At 40.4% G+C, this 24,586-nt stretch overlaps 1 protein-coding gene across 2 annotated transcripts in view; it reads left to right on the top strand.

The window, feature by feature from the left end:
• SERPINB12 (serpin family B member 12) overlaps positions 1-23,761 on the top strand; it is a 36,752-nt gene extending 12,991 nt beyond the window's left edge. For both annotated transcript variants that reach the window (XM_032311344.1, XM_032311343.1), the window contains exons 2-8: positions 11,010-11,195; positions 13,277-13,411; positions 14,084-14,224; positions 15,761-15,878; positions 17,721-17,863; positions 18,824-18,991; positions 19,944-23,761. In XM_032311344.1, the coding sequence (XP_032167235.1) occupies positions 11,028-11,195; positions 13,277-13,411; positions 14,084-14,224; positions 15,761-15,878; positions 17,721-17,863; positions 18,824-18,991; positions 19,944-20,348 (1,278 nt within the window). In that variant the 5' untranslated portion in view covers positions 11,010-11,027 and the 3' untranslated portion in view covers positions 20,349-23,761. The remainder of the gene's footprint in view (positions 1-11,009; positions 11,196-13,276; positions 13,412-14,083; positions 14,225-15,760; positions 15,879-17,720; positions 17,864-18,823; positions 18,992-19,943) is intronic.
• The last annotated feature ends 825 nt before the right edge of the window (positions 23,762-24,586 follow it).

Raw genomic sequence — 24,586 nt, 5'->3', positions numbered from 1 at the left:
TCGAGCTCCTGTTCACTGGTTATGCCTGACACATGGTGGGCGTGCAATAAATAGTTACTTACCAAATGAACATCTGGGCTATTGTTTTAATGTGATGTTCAAGGGGACTAGAGTTTTTCCTGGGACCAAGGTCAAACCGAAATGAGTATTTTCAATTTAAGAAACTGTATTTCTTATCTGTATTATAACATTTGTTTTTTTATAAGGAGAGGTTATATATCTAAGGCTATAACAATTTCATGGGTGTTAAAAATGATGATGTTTTATCATTAAAGCAAGGATCGGCAAACTTTTCAGTAAAGGACCAGACAGTAAATATTTTTGATTTTGCAGGCCCTGTGGTTTCTTCACAACTGCTCAGCTCTGCCATTGTAGCTGGAAAGCAGCCATAGATAGTAGTAAATGAATGGGCATGACTGTGTGTCGATAAAAATTCATTTACAGAAGCAGGAAGTGGGCTGGATTTGACCTGAAGGCTGTAGTCTGGTTGAAGCTCTGATTTACAATTACAGAAGAAGTAGAGAGATGTCATATAGATCTGGCTCAGAAATGAAAAGAAAAACCATTTATGCTGTACTAATTCTATATAATTATGCTAGTAGTGCTAATATTTGTATAACACATTAGAGAAAGGGAAGCCATATTATTATTCCTATTTTTTTTTAATGGGTGGGAAAATTGAAATGCAAGAGGTATTTGCTAACGTCCGGCTAGTAGGATTCAGCAGAGTCCGGAGGTTCTGATTGCAAATGTGCTGCTCTTTCCGTGTTGTATTCTTTGCCATCCTGTAGCTTTGGCCGTCTTTGGTCTCTGTGTCTCTGTCTCTTTGGGGCAGACAGCTGATGTTGTTTCAAGCCTGGAGGCTTCAGTCGGGATCCAGGAGAACGGAGGGCTTCGATGGGAAGGGTGATTGATATCTCAAGGGTGATTGCAAGTTTTAAAACAAGCTTCGTGTGCTTTAGTGTTTACTAGTGTTGCTTTTTGTCGTTTTCATGGTACATGTATATATTTTTGATGTTATACCAGCCTTTTAAGTTTGGAGGATAATATGATGAATGTGAGGTCAATCGTCTACTTTAGATAAAGGATGCATTTTTTCGTTAGACCAAAACATCTATGCTGATATTTTCCCCATAAACATTCTGTTTCCCCAGCAATGTAATGTAAAATTAGATGGAAAAAGAGACCTCTTATGATATTTCAAAAACTGTTTTTATCACCTCAGAGAGAACGTTAATCATACTGTTTTCCATCACAAGCTGGCAAAGACTTTGGTGAATCGTTCTGGGATTCCTGAAGTTTTAAGTCCAGGCCGAAAAAGACTAGTTACTAAAGAGTTAAAAGATTGGTTCATAACTGAGGATGAGTTGTAACACACCTAGGAGGAGCCACCTAACTCTACCCTTGATGAAATCACGTTCTTACAGCCTGTTGACATGGAAAACCCTTCTAGCTTGCCTCGATTAGCAGCTCAGGCACGTGAATGACCTCCAAAATTCCATCAAACTCTAGTGTAACTCTCTGGTGCTTTAAGTCGTTGATATTGGAGAGACTGACTTTCTTCACTCAAATGAGATGATGTCGGTGAAATCACAAACAATGCTTGGCACATAGTAGGTGTTTGATGAATTCTCACACCCTCCTTAGTGATTCATTACGCTCCTTCCCTTAAGATTTAGCTACATTTAGCGGGGGATTGCATCATTCCTGATTGACCAATCACACCACACCAAATTTTTAGCCTTGTAGGGCACGGTCATCTGTAGTCAGATCTTTGTTGGGTTATTTGAAAGGATAAACAGATTCAATCCTAGATTAAAGATATTCAAATAAGCTTTGAATCTGTCTGGGCACCCGGAAGCCCAATGTGGTGTGAGTATCAGAGCCAGCAAGGACAAACATGACAACCCGAAATCCAGAAAACCAGACCAAAATAAAATAAAATAAAATAAAATAAAATAAAATAAAATAAAATCACCCTTGTTGTAAATGTAAATAGTATCCTTTTTGAAAGGTAATGCTGGACAGTAGTCGTGTGCAATAGTTATTGATCAACTAGCATGAAATATTAACGGTTAACCTGTTAAAATTTTCCAACCATTTATAATTCTTAACCAGTGATGAAATTCAACTGAAAAATTATGGTTTTTAGAATTTTGTGGAAGGATTTAGAGAAAAAACCCACAGCAATTTTCAAATGAAATAGTGAAGATAATTAACAAGATATTTGGTTTTCTATGTTCACTATTGATAATTGAGAGACCTTCTTGATGCTCAGCTGTGAATTTCTATTGGTCAATATCTTGCCTTATAAAACTGGCTTTTACTTGTTTCAGTTACACTCTAGCTGCACAAGTAGCTTATATTCTCTGTAAATATACATATAATATAGATAAGAAGCTTATGTTCTCCACAATGGCTACATACTCACTTTAAAAAGTTTTCTTTTGAATTTCCCTATCTAATATAATGATATTTATAGGGTTGGGGCTCAGAAATCTTGTTGTCTGACAAAAAGTTAGAAAAGGAAGACAGAGCCTGTCAAAAAGGGAACTAGGCCAGAAAGGAGTCATCATTCTGTCCTTAAATCATGTCCATTCTGCAAATTTTCACTTTTTCTCACTTTCCTCTATTTCAACCTTTGTTCCTGATTCACGGACCCCCATGTTTATAGTCATAAGTGAATCAGGATTGTAGAGTGTTAGAACTAAAAGCAACATCAGAAATTATCTGGCTCAGTTTTAAAACTTTTGTTTTTTTCAGTTGTGGAATATATTTGCTCCATGAAAACTTTATTAAAATCCTGATAAGAAAAAGAGGAAGAAAGAAAGGAAAGATGGAAGGAAGGGAGAAAAAGAGGGAGGGAGGGAAGGAAAGTAACGAAGGAATTGAGGGGTCTGGAGCTCCAGAATTCCTTGAGGAAATAAATAGGACAAGCAGAAGAGCAGTTCACATGGTGTGGAGGCAAAATTGGGCAGACTTTCTGGAGATGCTGGCATGGAGTTGATCAGTTCTTTTCTTCTTAGAAAATCAGTTTCCTTCTAGAAAACACTCCCCATTTCATCTCTCTGCCAGTAGGCCTTGATAATTTCTACCCACTGATTGGTATTCAGCTATTCTAGTTGATAAATTACATAGTACCCCCCATCTTCACTACAGAACTGTTAAAGGAAAAAAATAGCAATAACAAACCATTTATAATAGCTTAACATGCATTTTGCAGATCCTATGGAATAAGTAAAAAAAAAAAGTTAGAATAATATAGAAATTGGAGTATAAGAGAATGTCCAAGACAATGGTTATATGAAGCAAAAATAGTTCTCTTCTCTCTCTAGTGTAGGGATTTGGGTTGAAAGGTGTGGATCAAATATTAAAAGGAGGTCTCTAAAAAGAGATCCCATTGGAAATATAAAAAAAATACAAATATAGTAAGTTAAATATTTAATTTAGTGGAAAGCCTAGAACGTGTGAAGTTGTTTAAAAAATAATATGTATATATATGTACCATACATTTGTGTCCTCCCCCTTTTAATCAATCAATGACAATTTTACCCTGGATTCCAAAATGGCACTTGGAGAGGTGCCATTGTGGGAGGGGCAGAGTTCATAAATTTCCATTCCTGCCAGGGTGTGGATTGAAACTTACCTGACCAGCTGTTAGCAGCAACTCTGAAGACAAGAAGGTAAATGCAAGCATTACCAAATAGCATTTTTAACAATGAACATTGCATTGGAAAGTAATAGAAACCCAAAAAGGATTTAATTGAAACCAAAGGGCAGCTATTTTTATGAAGTCAATGTCTTTTAAAAAAGAGCCATTTGTTTCATGACATGTCGAAGATTTTGCAAATGTGGCAATGCTTGCTGGGAGATATTAACAACATCTGTCATCTCATTTGGCCTCCACGTACCCGGTCAGATGTCTGATGTATCTGATCGATTTTCTAAAAATGTGGATGTTTGGATAATTTTATAAAAATCCTTCCATACTTGACAGATTGTATGTTATCTTTTTATAACGTCTGTAATATAAAATGGTATAATATTTAGAATACTTATATTTTAAATAATAAGAGTTTTCATTTCTTTTGTAACTTAAGTTGGAAATGCTCTTGGTTGCATCTTTCACAACTATTTCTCTGTTTCTAAAGACTGTTTATCACTGAGTTAGTTTTAGCCGGATCTGACTATTTATTCTAGCTATAGTATCTATCTGTGTAGAGTTGGAACTTCATTCTTGGGTTCTTAATAGCTTTGTGGGAATTATGAAAATTATAAGACATGAAATATTTTGGAGATATAGCTTTTTTTCTTCCCACTGTATAGGAAGAACAATTTCCCCCAGAATATTTTGGGTTGTTAGAAAATCTATCTCATCTAAATTTTTACACTTTTACCATAAAGGAAACCAATTTTAACAAGTGAACTATTTCTAATGCATTGGAAAATGAATCAAAATTTGATTCTGCAAAGTAGCATCTTTATTGATTATAGCTGCCTGCAGAGTGTATGCAGAATGAGTATGAAATAGTGAGTCATCATCTAATATTTCTTATTTTTTTGGGAAGGATTTTATTTATTTATTTATTTGACAGACAGAAAGGAAACACAAGCAGGCAGAGAGACATGTGGTGGGGTGGGAGAAGTAGGCTCCCTGCTGAGCAGAGAGCCGGACCTGGGTTCGATCCCAGGACCTTGAGATCATGACCTGAGCTGAAGGCAGAGGCTTAACCCACTGAGCCACCCAGGTGCCCCTCATCTAATATCTCAAATGTCAGAATTATTTACAGTGAAAAAGGGGCAGATGCTAGCAAATAAAACCATAAAATCTTATGAAATGTTCTTATGTGCCACTATTTGTATTCTTTACTGATGGGATACAAAGATGAAAATGAAACTTGGAACCTGCCCGCAAGTGAATTATGTTTTGGAAGCAAAGACAGAAATAGAAAAAAAATAGTTACCTCACAGAGTGATAAGGGAAACAAATATGGATGTCGTGTGTTTATTATCTGTGTCTATACCTACATTATGATCACAAGATTAGAAAACATGTAGAAAATGAAGGCCAAACTGTGGAAAGAACCTAGAAGTTCATCAACAAATGAAGGATAAAGAAGATGTGGTGTATATATACAATGGAATACTATGTAGCCATCAAAAGAAACGAACTCTTGCCATTTGTGATGACATGGATGGAGCTAGAGGGTATTATGGTTAGCAAAATAAGTCAACTGGAGAAAAACAACTATCATATGATCTGTCTGATATGAGGAAGTGGAGATGCAATGTAGGGGGCTTGGGGGGTAGGAAAAGAAAAAATGAAACAAGATGAGATCGGGAGGGAGACAAACCATAAAAGACTCAATCTCAAAAAACAGACTGAGGGTTCCTGGTGGGGGGGATGGGAGAGGGTGGTGGGGTTATGGACATCAGGGAGGGTATGTGCTATGATGAGTGCTGTGAAGTGTGTAAACCAGGCAATTCACAGACCTGTACCCCTGGGGCTAATAATACATTATGTGTTAATAAAAAAATAAAAAAATAATAAAAAAACAAACAACAACAAGAAAATGAAGGCAATTGATTTGTCAATACTGTGGGAGCAAAATTCAAATTTATAGTGCAGATGGCAGAATACCATTAAAGATATCTGATATTCTGCCATCTGCATCATAAATTTGACTTTGAGAACCGAAGTCCTTTTACTTAAAGGCTAAATAATGAATCACTTACTTGGAAAGAACTGTAGACATAAATATGATAATATATTATTATTGATATCAAAATGAGTTTTTTTTTTCCTGAATAAAAATTGCCTGTTAGCCCCACTCTTTAAAATTGTGGTTGGTAGGTGATATTGAGGACAGTAAGTATGAAATGACCCAAGACAGATCTAATTTGGGATAAAGTTGTTTGTAATCATGAAGTTCCAATCTATGTTTATGACACATTTGCATAGGTTTCAAAGCAATCTGAAAAAATCTTTGAGGAATGTTCAGTCTAGAGAAGCAAGCCCCTCAGCAGATCAGAGGAGTCTTGGAAGAACAACCTGGGACTGGAGGTGCCCTTGGGCAATGAGGTGGTCCAGAGTAGTCCTGATGGGCACTTAGTGCTGGCCATCGGTCAATACACCAGTGAAACCAATAATACATGTTTTATTATTTTTTAATCAGTATTTGCCTTATTAATTTCTTATTTATTATACATACATCTTCTTGTCATGAAGCTGTGTGGTGGGTTACTAGAGCCATGGTCTTGCAGAGCACAAATGCCATCTGCCCAAGATGGCAGCATGATGTAGAAGGAAAGAGGGTGACCAAGCTGACGGATTTGTTGATACAACTGGTCAACAAAAAGGAAGATAATTTCTGATTTACGGATTGTTTGAGAATTAGAGACAACATTTGTGAAATGCCAGGCACATGGTAGGCAAATTAAATGGTAGCTATTATAAAGTCATTATAGGTGGAGTAGTGCTAATTTTTTGAGCTGGATAGAGTTTTGAGGGACCTTGCTATTTTAAAGATTATTTCAAGTCTGTTTGGAAATAATGATGACTGAAGTAAATTATGTACAAGTGTTTCAAGTTGTAGCTTATTAAGAAGCAGCTTACTCAGCAATCCGCCTTTAGACTCAGACTTCGCCAAACAGTAACTTCTTTGTGAAGTGCATAGTTTCCATAGCGGATGTTAAGTAGCTATTGTTAATGCTTGGGGAACTCCTAATTGCATCTGGAGACTGAATTTCACTTTGAGATGTTATTCTTCAAATTTTCCTCTAATCTTAGTTCTTGTGTTAAACACAAATAAATTTTCAGTGCTCTAAAATTTGTTGCCATGTTTAGTAATACATCTAGAGTACATTTTAAAATTAAACTTCATCCATACATATAAAATTTATGTATATTTACGTATAAATGTACATCCATAATAAATATATAGAGAAGTTCTGTGTAACTGTACTGTAATAGACTCTTCCCATCCATCGTCTTTCACTCAAGTTTGTGCTTATGAGATCCACATTCTAATGGCGCACTAGAGTTCACTCAGACATATTGCTGTGTATTCCATTGTATACCTGACCCACAAGCTGTTTATTTATCTTTCTGATGATGGACATTTGGTTTGCTTCTGAACTTGGGCTACTATGAAAGTGTTTCTATGAACTTATTTGTACACACCATTTTTTAAAATCTGAAAGGTATTTTGCTACACACCTCTGAAAAATATCTGTTATGGTTACATTTTAGTATGATGATGATTAGATCTCTACTTTCCATTTATTGCTAAATTGGTCCCATATGTAAATCCAGTGGATTTGGAGACTGGCTTGGTCATACTATTTTCAAATTAGTACCGATGTAAAGGGATTTTTGATGAGGACAGCAAAACAGACCTTAGAGATTTTCCTCCTTTATTTTCTGTTGTAACAACATAGCATGGCTTTTACTGACCACCAGAGTGTCTCTCTAATGAATAAGAACAGTGTTAAGTAGCTTTAAAATGTTGAAAACATGATATTTTTAAATTACTTGCTTGAATTTTACTAGAGGAATACTAGAATAAGTCTTGATGAGTGTTGTTTAAAATTTTTTTCTTATGTAATACTCTTCTGCTTTTTCTATTTCTTTTTTTAAAAGATTTTATTTATTTCAGAGAGAGAGAGAGAGTGAGCATGCAGATGAATTGGGGGAGGGGAGGGGCGGGGGGTAGAATCTGAAGCAGGCTCCCTGCTGAACACAGAGCCCGACATGGGGCTTGATCCCATGACCCTGAGATCATCACCTGAGCCAAAACCAAGAGTGGGAGGGTGAATCAACTGAGCCACCCAGGCGCCCCTGCTTTTTCCATTTCCTTTTGTAAATGAGTATGGGATTGCACGATGCTCTCAGATCATGGGAGCTGCTTCTGTTGAGATACCTGCTTTATGAGATGGTGGATTTCTCAGAGGTGAAAACTGGGTCTCAGTCAGCTCATGCTACTGTGTGCAGTGACTGTCCTCATGGGATAAGTTTCGAAATGGTTATCGGGTAATTAGGGTACTGTCAGATTTAGCCAGTTTCTAATTCAAAAACAAACAAAATGACAACTCTCAGAAGGTAATTATTGGATGACCTTTTAATCTAGTTACTAAGTGCTCATTTTTCTATATTTTAGAGGTTTATAGAACACCAGGAAAGATTCTCCTGTAATAAATGCTTACATACAGGCATCCAATACCAACTGCAGCTTTTAGGCTGTTCGTCCATGAGGAGCATTCTCACCCCTCCCTTGGAAGGTGGGCAGAGTTATGCTACATAGACTCTAAAGGAAACTTAGAACCAATCCACAGGGTAGAACCTGATGAGGCACAGAAAAGTAAACTGTTGCTGGGTGAGGACAAGATTGTAGTTGGAGCCAGGTTAGGGAATGTGTGAAAAGTTCACAAAATTTAGTGTAGTTTCCTTGATCTTTAGGCACCAATGGGCAGACAGAGTGTGGGGGTACACTGCAGCTCCCAGAGTGAATAAGGATATTAGCTGAATTAGAAATGGGCAGAAAGCAATCTTTTCCAGGAGAGAGCAGGCCTGGGCATGGAGAGGTCTGAGCCTTGTTCTTCTCCCGGCCAGCTGTGTGATTGTGTGCAAGTCACTGCTGCTTCTGGCCTCAGGATTTTTAGTCTCAAGAAGAAGGGAGTTGGCCTGCATGAGCCATCATGTCCTTGGTAGGTAAGACTCCAGGCTGCTCAGTTCTGTGCATGTCACACCAGAAAGGAACACCCTTCCCTCTGATGCCAGGGGCACATCCGTAAACAGAAACAGGCTAAAATTGAGCAAATAGCTGGCACATTTAAAGACCAGGTTGGGATCATTCAATTTTCAATCCAAATCCTATCTTTGCCTTGAGTATTTTGTCTTTAGCCTTCTTTTATAGTAGTGAACAAAGAGCCAGAGTATCCACTGCCTTTTCCTTTGGTGCCAAAGATTTGTATCAAATAGCAACCTTGATTATATGACCAAGACTTTAAAAAAGATGAGACTACTTTTTACCCAAATTTTATGATTTAACACAAGTCTGTGAAATCCCCTTGACTCAGACCATCTTGAATTTATCTGATTTCTCTACTTCCTTAGAAAGTTTGTTACTGAAGTGGTAATGCTAGATACTGTTGTAGAACATTTTGGATGTGAAGGAATTTTCCACCTAAAGAATGTAGATTCTTGAGGTCTGAAACATTAGTGAATTTCCAGACAAGTTCAGGACATATGTTTCTTGGAAAGCATCTATCTGAACCCAGTTTTAGCAGCACAAAATGAGAAATATGCATCACATACAAGTTTGGCAGGAAAAATAATATAAGCATAAAAATGGACTCTAAACTGAACAGGGGAGAACACCAGTATATAGTGGGTATGTGTTTGACCAGTCTGTCCTACACTGAGGACAACTTAGGAGAAATAGTAGATACAGCAGAAAGAGCACTTAGTTTAGGCCAATATGTGTGATTCAATTCTTTGATTCTTTTCTCATTGGTAGAAAGGGAATGACAATATCTACTCTGTAAAGTTGTAGGGTTAAAGCTAATATATGTAAAACATATGTCTGGCACTTTTAAAAATGGGTATTTAATTTTTTTTTTGAGTTAGGTTTTATAGACTAAAAAAGCCGTGTTAAGCTGGAAAGATTCTAAAACCAATGTACAATGTTCAATTCAGTGCAATAATAATTTCTTAATGCTTTACTATGTACCACATGTCTGATGATTAAAAAATAGACATAAAGGGGCTTGAATTTCCATCTTGGAAAATATGCAATACATTGACAAAAAAAATATAATACATTGGCAAAACATTGACAAAAAGACAAAAGAGAAAGCATTTCTTTTGGGATGGTCCAAAGTGAGATCTATGTAAGATTTTCTTGATACTTCTGGAACAGATTATTGGTGAGAGGCAAGGAATCTGTCATGAAGGAATCACTCCCTTAGTCTGGTTCCATATCACTGTGGTTCTACACTGTCAAGGAAAGGTATTAAATCTAATGACTTCTAAACTCCCAACATATTTCAAGATCAATGATCTCTTGAGCAATAATATCAATGACTGCCTGAAGCACCTCAAGGCTTGCAAGTTGCATGTGGAATGAGTCAAAGGAGGTGAGAAGGTGACAAAGTACATGGCCCATGACAATTTGCTGGGTATTGTCAGTCCAAGGATCTTGAGGGGAGAATGCTGGCAAAGGACTTGAGCAGAACCATGTATAGCCTGTGAAGAAGGAGGTGGGATATAGTTTTCTTGGTTGCAGACTTGACCATGAGGACATGGTTGCTTGTGACTTTGTTTTACCTAAATAAAGGAAGTTTTACCACAATAGAATCGTATCCCCCATAGACTTGTCTAAGACCTAATCCTTGGTACCTTTGAATGTGCTCTTATTGGGAAATGGGGTCTTTGCAGATTTAATCAAGTTAAGATGAAGTCATACTGGATTAGTGTGGGCCCTAATCCAATGATTGGTGTCCTTATAAGAAAGGGGAAATGTGGACTCACAGAAGACTAGGGAAGAACACCATATGGAGGCAGAGACTTGTGGTGCCTCTCTAAACCAAGGAATGTCAACAGTTGCTGGAAACCACCAGAAGTTGAGAGAGAGGCAAGAAGCAGATTCTCCTTGACAGCCCCCAGAATGAACCAATCCTGCCAATACCTTGATTTTGGACATCTGGTCTCCAAAACTGAGGGAGAATAAATTCTTTTTGTTTAAGCCACCCAGTTTGTGGTAATTTGTTACAGCAGCTTTAGGGAACTAAATCATATCACTAAATAAAAATAGACCTCTGTCTGTATCAATATCAATATGGACATCAATATCTATATACCAAGATGATGATGACCTTAGTTTTTGAGTTTTTAATAACACGTGGAATCATTGTATATGATTATATCTCATGTGTTTAAAATAAGAACTGTTTATTTATCTCCTTCTGACCATAATGTTTTCTCTGTTTTGTTTTGTGTTTGGTTTTAGGCTGTCATCAATTTCAGGATGGACTCTCTCGTGGCAGCCAACACCAAATTTTGCTTTGATCTTTTCCAGGAGATAAGCAAAGATGATCCTCATAAAAACATCTTCTTCTGTCCTCTAAGCCTCTCAGCTGCCCTTGGCATGGTCCGCCTGGGGGCCAGAAGCGAGAGTGCACAGCAGATCGACCAGGTATGGCTCCGGTATCTCTGGGTCCACCCTCAACGTCAGACCCTAGTCCTTCTTTCGCAAGCCTTGATGCTCACTGAGCCTGGGGCCTGGGGGGAGACTGCATTTGCCCTGGAGTTTTCATTTACATCCCACCTTGCTCTCTCTTCAAGGCTCAGTGAAACCTCTGCCTCCTTTATGGCACTTCTTCAGCCTCCCCAGACTCATAACTTCTCTCAGTCACCTTCTCTGTCTCTGTGTGTCTGTCTGTTTGCCCGTATATCTGTTCCTCTTCTGCTCTATAATTATCCATCCTGACATCACTAACAGTATTTCTTATGTGTCTATGTGTTCTTTCATTCCATAAATAGGTATGTAGTAAGCACCAATTATGTATCCAGTGGGAAAGATCTTGGTGTCCTTCTTGACTTCTCTCTTTCTCACTTCACATCTAACTCCAACAGGCTTTTCTCTTGATACACAACCTGAACGTAGGTGCTTCCCGCTGTGTCCCTGAGTCTGACCCACCACCATCCTTTCTAACTTGGATGCAACTTCCTCATGGGCTTCCTTGCTTCCGCTGACAGTCTTTTCTATCTGGCTGCCAGAAAGATCCTTTAAAACCTCAGGCAGAGCCTATTTCTCATCGTTTCAAAACCTGGACTTCCAAGTTAGCTAATGATAGAAGCCTGAGTCCTTACAGTGGCCCATGAAGATCTAGTGTCTGACTTCCCATCAACCAGGTGACTCCCTCTATCACCCTGTCCCCTCCCCACTCCTCTAAACATGCTGGCCTCCATGTTCCTGGGTAAGCTTGCCCACTCCTGCCTTAGGACTTTTGCTCCATCCCCTTTGCCTAATGGCTTTCCCCCCCAGATAACTGATCTATAACTTACTTTCTCCTTCAGGACTTTGATCAGAGTTTACCTTCTCAACCGGTCCTTCCTTCACCTCTCAATCTAATGCTGCATCCTGACTCTTCACCCCATAAAATGACTTCTTACCCTACCTACTTTTCCCTGACATGGCATTTTCCATCTTCCAACATAATGCACACAGTAGCTCATTACTATGTGCCTACCAGGCTAGAATATAATTCTCCAGATGGCAAGAAACTTTGTCCTAGAACCATGCTTGGCTAATAGCAGCTTCCAATACAAATCTGTAGAATGAACGAATTTATGTGACAAGAACAACTTCCCAAATAATCTGCAGGCTTCCGAGGTTGGTCTTATAATTTCCCTGGATCTCATACACAGCACAGAGGTTATGCAGACACCTGTTTGTTGTCCCTAATATGGAGGAGTTGAATTCTTGGATTAAGGTAGAATGTGTTTGGAGTTATTCTGCTTTATTAATTTACTTCTATTAACAGTATCCCATTAGGAGAACTTAGCTTTAGACTGTCATTGGCATCCTTTCCATCAGGTGTCAGAGGTTCTTTCTCCAAGCACTTGGGTTTCACTTGCCCAGCAAAACAGTCCCGAGCAACGCAAGATGTGCCTTTGTCTCCTACCTTTCCTGCAATGCTCTGGGTGACTTGTCTTTCACTGCTCTCAGTTGCTTCATTGACTGAAAGTTCTAGATCAGTGCTAACACAAATATAATTCAAACCCCACATGTGATTTAAAAAAATTTAGCAGCCACAAGAAACTAAAAAAAAAAAAAATTGGTGAGACTCATTTTAATAGTATATTTTATTTAACCCAATATACCCCAAATATCATATCAACATGTAATCAAGCAAGCAATTTAAATGAGATATTTTAATTCTTTTTTTCATACTAAGTCTTCACAAATCCAATGAGTATTTTACACTAACAGTCTGACCAGCTCCACAGCCATGTGCGTCTCGTGGAGACCCGGACGTCCTTTTGGTTTGGTTACTCATTCTTCAGTGCAGACCCCCCGGGGGTTGCATGCAGTTTACTCCCCTTCCATTCCACCTCACAACCAAGTCAAAAGGATCATCCGCTATGCTTCGCACTGTCGTTGCGGGGTTGACTCTGGAGTCCTTGTCCCTGCCACACTATAAAAAGGTTCTGAAGCTGTTCAGATTTCCCGGTTCGTATCATCTGAGAAACCCCATCGCTGTCCTCACGCAGGTACTACACTTCAATGAATTTTCCCAGAATGAAAGAAAAGAACCCGATCCCTGTCTGAAAAGCAAAACACAGGAAGTGCAGGGGGACAGCCCTCTGGAGGCACAGAAAGAAACAACGGAGCCTCTGACCCTACAGGTGAGCCACCATGAACTCCTGCCCCTCTTCTTGTGAACTGCTCATCCTGGTTACGCTCTGTTTGGCAATATGTATCTTATATGTCGGTGGCTGTAAGCTAGTTTCCTAAAGAGTAGGATGTGGTATCTTCTACTCATGATAAAGGCAGTTAGAGGGAAGCCCCAGAACTCAACTACTTTTCCGGGTCACAGGTCCCCGGGATGGAGCGCGGTGGAAGATGAAAGGCAGTAAGGGGCGGGAATCAGCCGTGGGAGTCTTACTCTCTTTCTCTACCTCTCCTTATCTGTTTCAGGGGGAAATATTACTTTTATTGGTTGCCTCATACCAGGAGTGGGAAAGATATTCTCCAGGTTATGTATCCCTGTACCTTAGAAAGTTTAAGAGGAGGGTAGAGAGAAGATTGTCTTTTTCTTCTGTATTTTTGAATATAGAAGAAAAGGAGATGCACTGAACTCAAACACAGTGTGCACTGCTGAGTCCCCGGATGTACCGTTCCTGGAGGACCCTGATACCTAGTGGGAGCAATGGTCTTCCCCTGGGACCCCTTCCCGCCCTCCATCCCTCTCTTCTTCTCAGCTTGCTCCCCCTCATGGTAACGACATGAAATGACAACGGGCTCTGGTGGCCTTTTGCTCTCCGGATCCGGTCCCATTTTCTTTCTTCTTTTGTCAGGATGAGTCTTCCAGTGATGAGAGTGGACTGCTCAGTTGCTACTTCGGGAAGCTTCTCTCCAAGATAGACAGGATCCGGGTTGATTACACCCTAAGTATTGCCAATAGGCTTTACGGAGAGCAGGAATTCGAGATCTGTCCGGTGAGTTCGGCATGGCTGGTATTACAACTATTGTATGGCAAACGTTGTAAAAATCAGGGAGTAGCTGGATTACTCACCGGGCACCTGGACCACAATCCTGTCTGACATGTACTGTGATGTACCGTGGACTGGGGGTTCCCCGGGACCCACCTCTTTCTCTCCCACACTGTTGGTTGCCCTGGTTCTGCCAGTTTTCAACTTGAGCAGCTTAGGAGGCCTGTTGTGGGTGAAAGGGGGTCGTGTGACCCTAATAACTTTGGAGCACACGTGGGTTTGGTAATGACTTTCTCTGTTGGGACCGTCTTTCCCAGTAAAGGTGCCTGGTAGATGCACTTGGTAGTTCTTCTTCCTGTCCCTCCCCGCCCTTCCCCCAGCACATCTTTAAAATCCCCTCTCTTGCCACCCTGAGGCCACCCCTCAATAGAATTGTACTCAGCAGCACCGAGGTATAGCAGAAGGAGTCTGCGTTTGAAGCCAAAGGGCGTCTGGCTCCTCCCTGTGGCTAAGCAGCGTGTACCTATAGCAAGACCCATCAGGTTCCTCTCTCACCGTTGCAAGGAGCCACATACTTAGCAATGGGCATGAGGGGTGTGACCATAGGCAGATGTGTGCTGTAGGTGGTTAGGCTGGTCTAGTGAGGGGGCGGGCTTAGCCTCCTTTGGCCAAAAGAAGTATGTTCTCTCAACAGTGACAATGAGCTTTTAGATGTTGTCTTTCTTTCTTTTTTTTTTTTTTTTGTACTGGCTTTATTGAGGTATAAATTCATATATCATACAATTCACCTATTAAAATTGTACATGCCAGTCATTTGGGTATATTACCCTGTAATTGTGGTAACATATAATGTAAAATTGGCTATTTTAATCAGTTTTAAGTAAAGAGTTTGTTAGCCTTGATCACATTCACAATGTTGTGCAAACATCACCCAATTTCCAAAACGTTTTCATCGCTCCGGAAACTGTTACCGTTAAGTAGGGCTTTAATTCTTAAAAATAGAGGCATTTTGCAGCTAAATCTCTCAAGTAACTTAATACTGATGTTATAGGGTCTCCACAAATGGGACGTTCAAGGATATCTGGTAGGAACAGCTTGTGCCCTTGTAACTGTAGACTGCTTCATGAATAGACATTCTTTTTTCTATTTTAAAAAGATTTTATTTATTTATTTTTGAGAAAGAAAGAGAGAGAGAGTGCACACAGGGGGAGGTGCAGAGGGAGAAGGAGAGGGAGGGGAAAGAATCTCAATTAGACTTTGCACTGAGCACAGAGACGGACGTGGGACTCGAGCTGAAACCAAGAATTGAAGGTTTAGCCAACTGAGTCACCCCCAAATCCTGTGAACAAGCATTCTATATCCTGAATTGTCACCACGATGAATGAAAGGCCTGTGGCTAATTAAGAGTGGGGGATAGACAGAGACCACGTGCATCCCATTTAAATGACCATCTCTCTCATTAGGCTTCTCTTGACTGCCTCATACCTATTAGCACAGTTATCTGATTTCACTGTATTATCTCTCTTTATTCCAATTTAACAGGAATACTTAGATGGTGTGATTGAATTTTACCACACGACCATTGAAAGTGTTGATTTCCGGAAGGACTTCGAGAAGTCCAGACAACAGATTAACTTTTGGGTTGAATCTCAGTCCCAAGGTAAGAAAGACCAAACACATTGTGGCTGGTCTTCTTTTACATTTAAAAGGAGAAAAGTCAGCATGGTGTCTCAGATTACAAGTCTGTCATGACCAGGTACTCACATGCATGGGCCGTGTTCAAAGCCCGTTTTGCAGGTGCACAGTTACACGCTTAGATGCTGTGTTTCTCCTTTGCTCCCTCATAAAAGGGGAAATCCGTTCAGCCAAGGACATGCCAGTGGGATGTTAACTATTTCCAAGTTTTTTAAGATTCATTTATTTATTTGCCAGAGAGAGAGAGAGCGCACACAAGCAGGGGAGTGGCAGGCAGAGGAAGAAGCGGGCTCCTCTCTGAACAAGGAGTCCAATGCAGGACTCAATCCCAGGGTCCCGGGATCACGATGTGGGCTGAGGGCAGACGCTTAAGTGACTGAGCCACCCACGTGTCCCAGCTGTTTCTATTTTTTAAGTGTCAGTAGAAACATTGCAAAGAGAATCTAGTTATTCAGAAGGAAATGGAAATAATTAAATCCAATTTTTTTCAACGTTTCACTAGGTACGTAGGTGTTTTCTGGTTGAAGGGTTTAGAGATAGTGATGAGTAGTGAAATTTAGAATTAAACATAAAATGGAATAATTTTTTAATATAGAACTCCCCTGTCTGGCCTTGTCCTGGGAGAAGCACCCAAATTCGAAAATTATTTCTCCTAACTTGGTCCATATGCTGCAAAAATGCCCATTTCTTCAATGTTCCACTCAGTTGCCAAGAAGAAAGCATGTTCACTAAAAAAATGTATACTAAGGCACTAGTTAACTCTCCGGCAGTATTTTAAATGTAGGTGATGTCAACATAGTCTTTTATTATGGAGTTTAAGTTGAAGTCTTGCTGTAGAAAGCTCTAGTCATCTTTAAGGACTAGGCATGTATTCAGATAACCAATGGTTTGGTATTTTGCATGGAAAAGAATGTGTACTGCAAATGGGTGATTGCCTGACCCTGTGGGATTTTCCAGTCTGGCTCAGGGCTGTGTTATGGTGCAAGGGGCCTCAGAGCTGGACCAAGAGTGGGAAGCTCCCAGCACTGATCTCAGCCAGCCTTGCTGATTTTTGGCTGTGTGGCCTTACCTCTCACTAGCTGTGGTGTATTCCTCTCCAAGAAGGGAAAACAATACCTACTTCTCATAATTGACATGCGATGGCATGAGAGGAGGCATGTGAAAGCCCCTACCGACCTGGCCTAGAATATTTATATGCATTTTTGTTCATATGTAAGCATATACTGTGTGCTGTGATGAGCACTTGAGATAGGAAGTTTACCCAATAGTCCTGTTTCTCAAGGAAGTTATAATATAATCATGTGGCAGGGTCTACTTGGAAAGGTAAATCATGGAGGTGAGGAGGGTAACCTAGTGATGGGTTTTAAAGAGGGCACAGGATGTGATGAGCACTGGGTATTATTCAGAACTAACGAATCATTGAACACCACATCAAAAACTAATGATGTATTATATGTTGGCTAATTGAACTTAATTAAAAAAAAAAAGACAAGTAAATAATGGCATAGGATGTCTCATGGCAATTTCCAACCACAGTGACTCAGGGAATGGAAGGAAATTCCCTCAGTTTCAAGGTTTAAAATGGGTCCTTCTTGCGGTTGAGAGACAGTGTGTCTCCCCCACGATACACCCCATCGCCTCCACCACATCCAGGACTGTACTGTGAGTGGCGTCATTTTCTTAGGTTAGTTCTTGAATCAGACATGCCCTAGCCTTGGGGATGGAAAGCAGCCTTCAGGAAAATCTGTCTACCTGAATACTTCAGGTACAATTCACATTCAGGATATTCTCTGAAACATTTTTTAAGGTAAGATCAAGGAACTCTTCAACAAGGATGCAATTGACAGTGCGACGGTGCTGGTGTTGGTGAATGCTGTTTACTTCAAGGCCAAATGGGAAAAATATTTTGACCCTAAAAACACAGTTGATGCCCCTTTCTCTCTAAATGAGGTATGATACTATATAGCACGTGGTTTTCTAGATATTTCTCTCATAATTTCCATTAAGAAGTATGACTTAGAGTATGTGTACTCAACTCTAAAACTTAGGTCTCTGGGTTACAGCATACAATATAATAAGAATATTTTGTTATTAGAAAGATCAGTATCGGAAGTTCGTTGACCATCTTGGTGCCAGGCACCACTTTGAGCATTTTCGATTCATTATTTCACTTGTTCCCTGAAATATCATTATGGAAATGGGTGTTATTATTCCCATTTAGGAGTTGAGGGGCAAGAATGCAAAGGTTATGTTACATGGCTAAATTCATGCATTAGCATTCACATCTGTGAGTATTTATCTCAAAAACTCATGTTCTAAGCCACCGAACTGTAGAATGGAGAAAAGGGAATGTTGGGATCCCAGCCCACCACCTGTCAGCTGTGTTCCTCTTGCAAGCACTGTGCACCTCATCTGTCGATTGATGACCTCTCTTAAACATGAGGTGTCTGGGGTGGTGGCCTTTGATCTGATGGAAACCTATGGAAGAAGTACTGTGATTCAATATGTAGATAATTATCATTTAACCAAAGCTCCAGGCCAGCGAAGGTAAGAAGGGGTCAGGAGATCAGGTGAGGCCAACAGACTGGGTGGTGCAGACACAGAAGGTAGGAAGCTGGTGGGGATGTATCCCTTGGCTAGGTTACAGGGAGAGCCTGGATAGATGGTTTACTAATGAGTTGTCTTGGGAGCTGAAGAACCTATGAAAACCAAGGGAAAATAAGGTGTTGGCAAGGACGGGCTGGCTGATCAGTGGGCAGAGGACTCATGGGTTGGGTCACTGGTGTGGCTCAGAGATTCTGGTGAAGATGCTTCTTATCTTAGTGGAGCCCCGTTTTCAGGAGATGAAGGCCATGGGGGTGCATGAGCCTCCCATGACTGTTCCATGACTTTCTATCTTGTCCACTGCAGAATGAAAAGAGGACTGTGAAGATGATGAACCAAAAGGGCCTGTTTCGAATCGGTTTCATAGAGGAGTTGAAGGCACAGATCCTTGAAATGAGGTATACCAAGGGGGCACTCAGCATGTTCGTCCTGCTGCCTTCTTGCTCTGCAGATAATGTGAAGGGCCTGGAAGAGGTAAGTCTTCACTTCACTGTCTCTACAAAATACTTCACTGTCAACCTTTGGAGAGCAGCCCTATTAACCATCTACCTGCCTGAGGAAGGATGGCACCTCAGTTATCAGAGATATCAGAGAATATGTAAGAATCTGAATTCAATGAGAGAGTTCGTCCTCATTGGTTTAGAAAATGCCAAAAGCCTTGGATAGGGCTTTCCTCTCCCATCTCATAGCTCTCTGCGGTGGTTCTCCAGACCAAGTGATCTGGACATGGAGTGATGTGAGACTTGCTGCAAATGCTCAATAGCCTGACTTCTGGCCTCTTGCTTGGACTCTTCTGCTATGGCTCATGGAACAGAGCTGTTAGCTGAACTCTGTTTTTGGGTGCAAGTGCCTTGACAGGGTGGAGATCTGGTACTGGGATAAAGTGGTTGTGAGCTGGGGATCAGTGAAGGCTGGGGAGCCTCAGTGGTGTGTTGTTCTGTACAGTGAAGAGATGGAGACAGAGGAAGAGAGAAATACCCGGATAACGAATCACAACAATAGCCACGATTCAAAATGTATCGTGTGCTGGCACTATGTTAATTACTCTATATACATCATTTTGTTTAATCCCTCAAGAGCCTAATGGTATTATCTCCATTTTATAGAAGAGGGAATTGAACCTCAGAATGTTAAAGCATGACCAAGCTCACTCAACTTGGTCAACGGAGCTTTGCTGGGCTTTGACACCCAGACACCAGTCTGTCAGACACCAGAGGATACCAGAACTCAAATTGTCCTGTGACTTCTAAAGACTCAAGAGAATTGCTTGGAGGGATTTAAATGAGATCAGAGTAGGTTGAGGCTTAGGGAAGGATCTTTAAGATTGTTACTGGCTGTTGAAACATACTCAAGCCTTTTGAAGTAATTGGGGCATCCTTTGCTGGTTCATAATATGACCTTAAATATTATTTTCTTCCTTTTGTAGCTTGAAAGGAACATCACTCATGAAAAAATAGTGACCTGGAGCAGCTCAGAGAATATGTCAGAAGAAACAGTAGACGTCTCCTTCCCGCAGTTCACCCTGGAAGATAGCTACGATCTCAATTCTATTCTACAGGACATGGGCATCACGGATATCTTTGAGGAAGGGAAGGCTGATCTTACTGGAATCTCTCCAAGCCCCAATTTGTACCTTTCAAAAGTTTTCCATAAAACCTTTGTGGAGGTGAATGAAAATGGCACCCAGGCAGTTGCTGCCAGTGGGGCTGTTGGCACAGGAAGGTCCATACCTTCCTGGGTGACGTTTACTGCCGATCACCCTTTTCTCTTTTTCATCAGACACAACAAAACCCAAACTATTCTATTCTATGGCAGGGTCTGCTCTCCCTGAACGGAGCACACTGTCTAGTAACCCGGGAGCTGGAAGAAAGTGGCAGAACGGTCTCCCGCTGGCAAGAACATGGGAATTTGCATTCTTGTTGATATCTAAAGCTGACCGAATTCTGCCACAGCTCCATGCCCCCTTCCTCCTGCCACTGGCCTGAGCTTGTCCTGATCCTTTTCTCACCCTGTAGCTGACTTTCATCTACGTCCATTAATACCAAAATCTCTGGCTCCCTCCCTAACCTTTCACCACATTAAGCTTTCAAGTATATAATTCACCCTTGTGACCTTGAAGGTCAGTGTAATGTACTGACTTTAAGTTCCCTACTTCCATATAAAGGAATCCTGGAAGTTCAAGTTATTAGACCACTTCTAGGGGAGGATAAATTCAGAAACCACTTTAACATGGGCAACAGGAGGAAATGTTTAAATGGAATGTGTTTTGGAAATTCAGCTCTATTTCTATGGTAGTTAAAACCAGGGGTCACTGCTGGCCAAGACGCCCTGCCTCTTTCTCTCCCATCTTCTTCTACTGCATGGAAGATGCCCTGTAAGATGCTTCTCACCTAAGGGAAAATCCACCCACCAGGGGTGGATTTAAGTGAGAGCTCAAGGACAGAAGCCTGCCCTGACCAGCACTCGTTCTGCGGTCAGGACATGTTTTGCGAATCTGACATTGACCTAGGGGAGCGGCAGTGGATTTAAAAATTAGTCTCAGCTTTCCTAATTGAGTCTCCTAGGCCATCATCATGAAGCATGATCCTCTGTGTCTTTTCACCCCTTCCTCAGAGAATTCGCCTCTGTAGTTACTCTTAAATACCCAACAAGTTAGGTGGGGGAGGGGAGCGCTGCCCCCCCTGTAGACTGCTGGCTCCCTAACCCCCTCAGTCAGGAGTCTGCCACATGGACCTATCTCCTCCTGGAGGCCTTATGCTGGGTCACGTCCTGAGAGCTGGCCTGGGTCTGGGCATGATGCATGTGGAAATCTATATCAAGAACGTTGTTGGCTTCATATCAATCTCTAGTCTACTGAAAGCCAGATGCCCAAGTGTTTAAGACTCTAGAACTGGGACTTTCGTTCTCTGATACGTCTGTCTGAATTCTTGATCTCTGCCTTAGCTGAACGCTCTGGAATGACTATTACCAATGCCTAACTCAAGGAAGTGGAGAATCATTCTGTCAAGGTGAATTTCTGGTCTTGTCCGTGGCCCCATTTCCCTGCCCTGCCCTGCCCTATGAGCATCCTCCTCCCAGTTGCCACCGTGTTGGTTAAGGGTGGCTGTGGCTGTTTTTGCAAGAGAAGGTAGGTTAAGTTCAGCTGGTTAAGTCATGCTGGCCCCCGTCCCCCCATTTGCCTCTATATTAATGATTTCTTTGTGCTGTGAAGGACAAGTTCCATGTTCCTCATACAGGCTTCTCATTGTCAAAGGTTGTTTGTGGTATAAAAAATTTCTCCTTGATAATGTGAGGCAGCTTGAGGTGGCTCTCCCAAGTCCTTTCCACAGAAGGCATGTCCCATGGGTCAAATTTATGTCAGATAATAAAATATGTAGTCACTTCTGTGGTTCTTTTTGGGGCTAACATTTTGAAGATTCCATGCCTGACCTGTCGTTGCTGTTGGATATGAACTCAATAACTATGACCTTTGTGAAGGTTTGGCATTGTCTGGCATCGCTATGTTCTTATTCTTTTCCTTGATAAACACATCTTCTCATTGTTTTGGGCTCTCTCAGAATTTTAATCACAAAGAGAAAGTGTATCTCCTTATAAAAATGAGAGTGAGAGTGAGATTCTGTGAACCAGTAAACTTACTAATCTTCAATTGATTAAAATGTTTCTTCTTAGTAAATAAAACACTTTTGTCAGTTAAAATGTGTACATTATTTTATGTGCCAACTGACTTTTTTAGTGACCTAAACCTAGCTTTAATTTTTTTCATCCCCAAATATAGACATACATACTCTACAAAACTAACCATTCATCTCAATTATGTTGGAAAGATGTATCTTGTGCCAGAAAATCTTTCTTAACTTTCTACCGTAATTATATATGAAGGCATACACAAACTATGAAATCTTTCAATGATTCTAAAATCTAGGAGTGATATCCAGTGGATCATCAAACTTGGAAGACGTTTCTACTGACTACAAGTTAAGAGCTGGAAGGAAAACCTCAACAAGTGGTTCCCTGTATAGTGCCACCCCTGTGTCAGTCAGCTTTGTTCCCTCCCATTACTGGCTTCACTGGGGTTCAGAAACACAAGAGCCTTGCCAGCTTAAATTCCAGACAGCTACTTCTCTCCTTTGTCTTTGCTGTGGTCTCAGCCTCTGTCTTTCTTGTCATTTTTTTTCTTTTTGCCGCCATTTGAAGACTGATTGATACTCCTCCAATACAACGCACAGGAAAGTGAAGAGAGGGTATTGGCATTTTCTACCTTGGGCAGTTTAGACTTCACAAGGAGAGTATTTTTGGTGGGACAAAGACAGAAAGAACGCTGGTGGCAATGTTGTTGGGTTTGTATACTTCATTTGTCCCCTGTCTTTGAAGTGTCAGAGAGACTGACCATACAGGGAAGACAGGATTCTAACTTAGTTCTATGGAATCAGTATATGGAAGCCTATGAGAAACTGGGAATTATGCTCAAATTTAGGAGTTCTTTTCTCTTCATTCTTGTGCCAGTGAGACTGACCTTTTAATATGGCAGCCAGAGGCACAGAGAACATGCAAGTCCGTGCATGTTCTGTAAGTGCTAGAAAATCAGCCAGAGCATTCAAATCTGGGAAGTGAGCTCCTCCGTTTCTAATTCATGATTCCCTCCACCCAGCAAGGTTGACAGGTAAGACAAAAGAAGCAACGTAGATTCCAAAATAACTGATTCATTTACTCTGAGTACAAGCATTCTGGGAAGAGAACCACTAACGTGTCGTACTCAATAGGCTCTCTAGTGCTCTCCAGGTCACAGGATTTGTACATTTTATTTTATTTTGACTTCAGCCCTCCTTATGATTTCATACATTACCTCATGAATCTTTCCCCCTCAGACTCCTCCCCAGCTTCTTCTTGAGCTGGAGCAAGCCAGAACACATGTTGCTTCATCCTTGATTGCTGTTTATCTTTTGCATTTGGATGTGTGGCCTTTTTTTTTTTTATTACAGTATCATTAACCTTAGGTGGAGGCCCTATGATTGGGATGATGGGTGAGGAAACTGTGCGGTGTCTCATTGGGTTTCCTTGCTCCGTAGTTGAATGCCAACATCAGACGTGTTCTTCATTCACATTACTCGTGTTGTGTTCTTGTTTTTCCAAATCTACTGTGTTATTCTTTTTTTTAAACTCTCTATATAAAACACAAGATTTTATTTAAGAGACCTCCTACCAATGTATTCTATATGCTTAAAATTTAATTAAAAAATTCCCATATTCTCATAACACTGTTTCCCTTCTAAATTATGTCATCCATCATATGCATCAAATAATGTTTTAGCCACGGTTGGGTGAAAGGACTTGAGAAGCAACCAAATGCACAACAGGGGATCTGGTGGAAACCCACAAACCTTTTGTTGACACATATAGGTTTTGAATAGATCATCCCAGGTCCGAGGTTATGTAAATGAGGAGAACATATAGAGCTTTAAAAAAAGTTTGTGCCCAGTAAGGAATGAATACATCATGATATAGACCAAAAAAAAAAAAAAAAAAAAGATCTGAAGCTTCAGAAAATGACTTGTGGCAAGAACTTGAAGAGAACTTTAGAAAACTTTTTGGGATAATTGACAGGTTTGAAGAAGGCAGGACATTTGTGGAATTGGAGAAGAAATCTATGAAGATAAACGGTAGATAAATTGTGACAAGGTGTGAAAAAACTGGATGAAATATAAAAAGACTGCCAGGGAACTAAAAATACAGCAGCAGAATTTAAATAGAATTTAGAGGCAGTAAAGAAGCAAAACTGATGTACTGGAAAATTTAATTAGTGATGAATAGGGTGTATTTCAGTGTTTGTTTTAGAATATATAGGAAATAATAAAAGGGAAATTCATGGCTACAGAGAACAGAGAATAAACCCAAGAGTTAGGTGTTTCTGAGAAAGCAAGCATATTAATTGCCATGAAATTAATAATCAAGACACAATTAAAGAAAACTTTCTTACCTTGGATAGTCATCTGATTACATGGATTGATTTCCAAGAAAAGTAAGCAAAAATAGACTTGCTAAGAAACTGTAAAAATAAAAGGCTGAGAAAAT

Source organism: Mustela erminea, chromosome 13 (genome assembly GCF_009829155.1).
Source record: "Mustela erminea isolate mMusErm1 chromosome 13, mMusErm1.Pri, whole genome shotgun sequence".
In the NCBI taxonomy this organism is placed as follows: domain Eukaryota; kingdom Metazoa; phylum Chordata; class Mammalia; order Carnivora; family Mustelidae; genus Mustela; species Mustela erminea.
Note: the sequence above shows the minus strand (reverse complement) of the source record. Positions and strands in the feature narration are given on the sequence as shown.